The 7,581-nt window shown below is 42.5% G+C and overlaps 1 protein-coding gene across 1 annotated transcript in view; it reads left to right on the top strand.

Annotated features, from left to right (window-relative positions):
* LOC108801614 (alpha-2-macroglobulin-like protein 1) overlaps positions 1-7,581 on the top strand; it is a 20,344-nt gene that overhangs the window by 9,366 nt on the left and 3,397 nt on the right. Inside the window, exons 4-6 of the mRNA XM_018573505.1 lie at positions 1,057-1,171; positions 5,477-5,586; positions 6,850-7,017. Of these exons, the coding sequence (XP_018429007.1) occupies positions 1,057-1,171; positions 5,477-5,586; positions 6,850-7,017 (393 nt within the window). The remainder of the gene's footprint in view (positions 1-1,056; positions 1,172-5,476; positions 5,587-6,849; positions 7,018-7,581) is intronic.

Genomic DNA, 7,581 nt, shown 5'->3' with positions numbered 1-7,581 from the left:
CTGCTACCTGAACCCCGCTTCCTGAACCCTGCTTCCTGAACCCTGCTTCCTGAACCCTGCTACCTGAACCCTGCTACCTGAACCCTGCTTCCTGAACCCTGAACCCTGCTACCTGAACCCTGCTCCCTAAACCCTGCTACCTGAACCCTGCTTCCTGAACCCTGCTCCCTAAACCCTGCTACCTGAACCCTGCTACCTGAACCCTGCTACCTGAACCCATCTGCAAACCTGTCACTGACCCGGCTTGTACCTGACCACTCTTCCTGTATCCTGAGGCCTGCTGTCTATCTGCAGTCTTGTTACCCCTCCTTGTTGCTGTTCCCCTGGCTGTAGGTGTGTTTGTTCCAACCGTGGTTTTTGTTATTTCACTGCTAAACATGTGGGGGGTTGATGGGGTTTGTAGTTTTGTTTGCTGTGTACAAATAAACTGTGTGCATATAACCCTATCCAGTGTGGGCATATCAATTTGGTCATCCTGCGTGGGTACCTGCATGTGGTGTGAGGACGCCTGTGCATGGTACCCTGACAGAGAGAGATACAAAGTAACATTGTTTATAAACATTGATCAGAGGGAGATAGAGAGATACAAAGTAACATTGTATATACACATTGATCAGAGGGAGATAGAGAGATACAAAGTAACATTGTATATAAACATTGATCAGAGGGAGAGATAGAGAGATACAAAGTAACATTGTATATAAACATTGATCAGAGGGAGATAGAGAGATACAAAGTAACATTGTATATAAACATTGATCAGAGGAGATAGAGAGATACAAAGTAACATTGTGTTTCGTTCAATAGCAGATAAAATGAATTAGCTTTGATCTGACTATAATGTCACTTAGGGTTAGGGTTACTAAATGTAATTAACAAGTGTGAAAGTGTTCCCGTGCTTTAAAGAAACCGTTAGGTAAAAGTGAATATTTTTTCTCCATGAAGATGGATTCTTCTCTGACCGTGTTTTGCCTCACTTTATAGGAAGCAGACAGGAGCTTTGTTAAACTTACTATGTAACCTCAGTAACATAATCATCTTCTCTCTTCTTCACAGACTGACCAGACTGGAAAGATGCAATGTTTTTTGGATCTGGGGAAATTCAATCTGCAGAGCTCAGACTACGCTAGAGAGCTGACCATAGATATCGTTGTGGAGGAAGAGGGTACAGGTGAGCCAAATGTGGAATAGAGATGCTCTTAGCAAAATAAATTATACAGGGCAAGGAAGCTTGACAAGACATTTTGGACAACTTTTATTTAAAGGAAATTCTTGATTTATGCCAGATTTAAGGTTAGTGTTATGGCAATTATTAGGGTCAGACTTATTTTTTTTTAGTGTTAGGGTCAGAGTTAGGGTTAGAGTTAGGATTAGTATGAGGGTTAGTGCTAGGGCCATAGGGTAAGGTCCGTGATAGGATCAGAGGATTAGCATTAGGATCAGAATTAGTGTTAGAGTCAGAGTTAGGGATAGGATTAGCATTAGGATTATGGTGCATCTCTGTTCCAGAGGGTTATGGTTAGGTTCAGTGATTTAGCTGAAATAGATTTTGCAGTGAAATTACTCTGGGATCAGAGTTTGGGTTAGTGTTAGGGTCAGGTCGCAATTAGGGCTAGTGTTATGGTCAGAGTTATGGTTATGACTAGGGCTGGTGTTAGGGTCAAAGTTAGGGTTAGCATTATTTAGATTTAGGTTTAGTATTTCGGTTAGTTTTAGGGTCACAGTTGGGGTTAACATTAGGTTCAGAAATAAGGCTAGCATTAGGGTCAGAGTTAGGGTTAGAAATAGGGATGGTGTTAGGGTTGAAGTTATGGACCAGCCTTAGGTAAAGCATTAGGGTAGATTTGGGGTTAGGGTTAGGTTTGTTCTTAAAGAGGTTAGGATCAGGGCCGGCCTTAGGCCTTTAGGCGCCCTGTGCGAGAAAGCTTTACTCGGATGGCCAGCGGTGAGGGGGAGAGAAGCCGCCCACAGGACGAGCTGTGACGGCCGCACGGCGCCCTTGTTGCCATGGCGCCCTGTGCGGCTGCACGGCTCGCACACCCCTAAGGCCGGCCCTGGTTAGGACTAGCATTGTTCTTAAAGTTTCAATGTTGGGGCTTTTTATTGAGACAAGAAAATATCCTTGATAGTTGACAGTCCTTTGTACCTTTTAAAAACCACCAACAAATACCTTATTTTAGCCTTTCTGATTGACCTGAATGCTCATCACTAACTTTCTGGGGGGACCTCTAATTTTGCTGCTAACTAAGTCAACAGTAGAATGCCAGAGCACACCTACTTGCTAGGTGAGAGATAACCCAATGCCCTTGGCATGAGTCATGTTATAGCTCAAGAGCTGGCCCCTCACTCCACAGGTAGAAACCTACCAATAGGGTAACAGAGTTTGGCACATTTCTTATTTAAATAATCCATTTATCCTGAATGATATTTCACTTACAGGCACAAGCGCATTATCTGAATCACCTACTAGCGTTCTGTATGTACTAGGATCTTCAGAAGTAAGATCTCACACTGTTGCTCATGACTGTGTTCCCACCTGCCTTTTGGAGTTTTGGTTGTTCCTGGGCACCTTTGGGTGTTTCAACTCATTTTGGTGCATTTTCAAGTAAAAATAAATTTAGGGGATAAAAACCTTCTCTTATACTAAACCTGTATATGTTGCTTTACCTTTAAAACAAAAAACATTCTTGCTGGCAACTTTTGGCTTTATGTTGGGTGACCAGTGCTGAGGTACTGAGGTAATAAATAAGGGGTGAGGTGCAGGGTTAAAGTGGAGCTCCTGATTGGTTTGTTCTGTGTGAACATCACAAGCTCATACGCATTTGAAAATCCCAGTGACCAATGTCTCAGACTTGATGACATAACCCTGAGACATCCTGGTCATCAGCTATTTTAGGAAAGGTATTTTTAAATGACAGCTGTACTAGTATATTTAACATTTTAGTACCTCACTTCTGCTTCTTCTGGTGTAGAAATGTTGCTTATGTGTAGAACAATCCCATTCAGTTCTATGTAGAAGCCATCTATCATTAAGCTAAAAGACAGACTTTGTATATCATTTGTTTGTGCATGATACAAATAGGGCCCAGTAGGTAGAGCTGAGCTACAGTACAAACACAATACAAATATGTAGGATTTGGAAAGAAACAAGCTGACCCAGATTTGTTAATGTTGCTTGGTTAATAGAAGGGAATGGGGTCTAAGTTAATGATAATATCTTGGAATGTCTGGGGATCCTTTAAAAAAAGCAGATGATTTGGGACACATCGCTGGCATCAGATCCATCTATAATTTGTTTACACATACTACTGCAGGCTCAGTATAGATACCTAATAGACAGTGGTTGCAGACCACCTATCATGCAGTATATTCCTAATATGCTAGGGGAGTTTCAGTGGTGATACATAAGAATAGTATAATCTGCTATCAAGGCTGAAATTGATAAATAAAAAAATTGTTCCTCCCTAAGAGACTTTTTAGGGCAGAAGGTGAAAGACCGGGTCGGTTATTGGCAGATATTGTTACTTCTCAGTCAGTTAGTTCATATATAGGGGCCATATACGATAAGTCAGGTAAAAAATGCACAGATAGAAGTTCTAGGTGCTTCTAGGGAATTATTTCAGGGAACTAGAGCCCAATATTCTTCATCCGAGTTGATGGATTTTTTTAGATGATATTAAACTACCCTAATTTACGGAAGAAGAGAGGCCGGGGTAAGAAGCACCATTACGGATAGAGGAGTTCCTAGAAATAAAGCTCCTGGCCCAGATGGACTTCCTGTAGAAGTTGTAGAGCAGTATACGGATGTTTTATTGCCAGATCTTTTGGATACATATAATAATTCCTTTGACACAGACTTGTTATCACCTTCAATGTATGAAGCATCAATTATACTATTATTAAAGAAGGATGAGGACCCTATATTTATTGAATCTTATAGGACATTATCTTTGCTGCCAGTGGATGTTAAGATATTAGCAAAAGTGTTAGCAATTCAGTTGGGGAAAATGCTTTATTATTATACAGGATGTATATGGCGCCAACAGTGTGCGCAGCACTTTACAATATAAGGAAGACAGTACAATTACAATACAATTCAAGACACAATGGTAAGGAAGGCCCTGCCCCTGAGGGCTTACAATCTAAAAGTGAGGGGCAAGTGATACATGAGGAGGTAGCTGTGTGGGGATGATTTGTTTGAGAACGTGATGGTTGAGTGGTCAGGTTGAGGTGGGATCGGCTTCCCTGAAGAGATGAGTCTTTAGGGAACGCCTAAAAGCAGTCAAGGGGGGAGATAGACAGACAGGTTGGGGTAAACAGTTCCAGAGGATGGGAGAGACTCTAGAGAAGTCCTGGAGGCGAGTATGGGAGGAGTTGACAAGGGAGCTGGAAAGCAGGAGGTCTTGTGATGAGCGGAGTGGATGGATTGGGTGAAATTTTGAGACAAGGTTGGAGATATAGCCGGGGGCGGAGTTGTGGACGGCTTTGTAAGTGACTGTTAATATTTTGAATGTTATCCTCTGGGCTATTTATGGATTGGCAGAGGGGGGTTGCAGACACTGAGCGGTTGGTCAGGTGGATGAGTCTAGCAGCTGCATTCATGATAGACTGAAGGGGGAGGAGCCTGTGTAGTGGAAGGCCAATGAGGAGGGAGTTAGAATAGTCAAGACGAGAGATAACAAGCGAGTGGATGAGTAATTTAGCAGTTTCATTGATGAAATTCATTCATCTCGATCAAACGGGTTTTATGCCCAATTTTTCTACAGCTATTAATATCAGACGCACTTTTCTTAATATTCAGGCCACTACTGACTATCCAGGTGACCACACTCTATTAGCTTTAGATACTATGAAAGCATTTGATAGTGTGGAATGGGGCTACCTGGAGGTTATGGTGAAATTTGGTTTTGAGACCTACTTTATTAAATGGATTTGCATATTATATGCCAACCCAAGGGCATCTGTCAAAGTTAATGGTATGCAGTCTACGGCGTTTGAGATGACAAGGAGGACCAGACAGCGATATCTGTTTCCCCCTTGCTATTTGTAATTGCTGTAGAACCACTGGCGGCTTTAATCAGGCAAACAAAGTTAGTGAGGGGGTTCAAACGGGGAGACCAGGAGGAGAAAATTGCTTATATGCAGATGACATGCTGTTATTTTTATCTGATAGAAGTCATTCTTTATCAGCGGCTATGGAAACAGTCTCAAAATGTGGGACATATTCTGGCTTATGTATCAATTGGGGGAAATCAGTGCTAGTTCCAGTTGACCCAATGCCGGATAAACTAGATCGGTCTAATATTCCGTTATTAATTGCCTCTGCTTTTAAGTGCCTGGGAGTGAGGATTTCAGTAAGGGCGTACGACGCATTTCTCGTGTCAATGATTTCCCGAAACATTTCATTTTAGTTAAATAAAAATACAAAATCTCTTAGCTATTTTCTGACCATTTGATGTGTCTTGACCACCTACAGGAGTGAAGTTCAGTGCAGCCAAATCCATCAAACTTGAGTCCCAGCTCACCAAACTATCATTCAAGGACACAAAGTCGTATTTCCTACCGGGAGTGCCGTACAGAGGAAAGGTGAGCACAAAGTACAAGAAGCAGCAATGTTGTCGCAGGCTAGATGTCTAGAGGGGCCGCTCATCTCCAATGATTCCAATTCCCTCCGCTCATCTCCAATGATTCCAATTCCCTCCGCTCATCTCCAATGATTCCAATTCCCTCCGCTCATCTCCAATGATTCCAATTCCCTCCGCTCATCTCCAATGATTCCAATTCTCTCCACTCATCTCCAATGATTCCAATTCCCTCCGCTCATCTCCAATGATTCTATTTCCCTGCACTCATCTCCAATGATTCCAATTCCCTCCCCTCATCTCCAATGATTCCAATTCCCTCCCCTCATCTCCAATGATTCCAATTCCCTTCGCTCATCTCCAATGATTGCAATTCCCTCCACTCATCTCCAATGATTCCAATTCCCTCCCCTCATCTCCAATGATTCCAATTCCCTCCACTCATCTCCAATGATTCCAATTCCCTCCGCTCATCTCCAATGATTCCAATTCCCTCCGCTCATCTCCAATGATTCCAATTCCCTCCACTCATCTCCAATGATTCCAATTCCCTCCGCTCATCTCCAATGATTCCAATTCCCTCCGCTCATCTCCAATGATTCCAATTCCCTCCACTCATCTCCAATGATTCCAATTCCCTCCGCTCATCTCCAATGATTCCAATTCCCTCCACTCATCTCCAATGATTCCAATTCCCTCCGCTCATCTCCAATGATTCCAATTCCCTCCGCTCATCTCCAATGATTCCAATTCCCTCCGCTCATCTCCAATGATTCCAATTCCCTCCGCTCATCTCCAATGATTCCAATTCCCTCCGCTCATCTCCAATGATTCCAATTCTCTCCGCTCATCTCCAATGATTCCAATTCCCTCCACTCATCTCCAATGATTCCAATTCCCTCCGCTCATCTCCAATGATTCCAATTCCCTCCGCTCATCTCCAATGATTCCAATTCCCTCCGCTCATCTCCAATGATTCCAATTCCCTCCGCTCATCTCCAATGATTCCAATTCTCTCCTCTCATCTCCAATGATTCCAATTCCCTCCGCTCATCTCCAATGATTCCAATTCCCTCCGCTCATCTCCAATGATTCCAATTCCCTCCGCTCATCTCCAATGATTCCAATTCCCTCCACTCATCTCCAATGATTCCAATTCCCTCCCCTCATCTCCAATGATTCCAATTCCCTCCCCTCATCTCCAATGATGACCCTTTGCAGACTAAATTGATTTTCATTTTCTTTTCTGTTCTCTGTGTGATATCAGATGTCATTGACTTCCTTTGAGGGCCATCCCATCGCTTTGAAGAAAGTTCACATCAGAGCTCGTTACGATGGAGAAGAGAATAAAGAAACTTTTGTCACAGACTCCAATGGTGACGTCATATTCGAACTGTCCACCGAAAAATGGGGCAAAAACTCGGTGTCACTAGAAGTGAGTAAATGGAACAAAAACTATTTCAGATTGTTCAAAAACATCATTTTTTTATGATATAGATTTAAATATATATACACACAGATATACAGATATACAGTATATATACACACAGATATACAGATATACACACACAGATATACAGATATACAGTATATATACACACAGATATACAGATATACACACACAGATATACAGATATACAGTATATATACACACAGATATACAGATATACACACACAGATATACAGATATAGATATGTTTGCTATAGAAAACATTTTGTAAATTAACCAGTGCACCCCCCCTCCCCCCACAGGCTCCCCTTATGGAGCAGGGCAATGTTTCCACCTCCTGGGGCTGTTTATTTGGCAATAACTGTCATCTTTTAAGATAACAAGTAATATGGTCGGTGCTCTAATGACTAGTGATGGGCCGAACACCCCCCTGTGTTCGGCTCAAATTTAAACTTTAGAACGGGGGGGGGTAGAACTTTGAAAATCAATTCACCCCATTTTGAGGGCGTATACAGTGGTGTATTCTGGTTTCGGGCTGCCCTAGGCAAG

This window comes from Nanorana parkeri, unplaced genomic scaffold (genome assembly GCF_000935625.1).
Source record: "Nanorana parkeri isolate BGI_ZX_2015 unplaced genomic scaffold, ASM93562v1 scaffold2406, whole genome shotgun sequence".
Taxonomy (NCBI): domain Eukaryota; kingdom Metazoa; phylum Chordata; class Amphibia; order Anura; family Dicroglossidae; genus Nanorana; species Nanorana parkeri.
The sequence above is the reverse complement of the archived record's forward strand: the minus strand, read 5'-3'. Positions and strand labels throughout refer to the sequence as shown.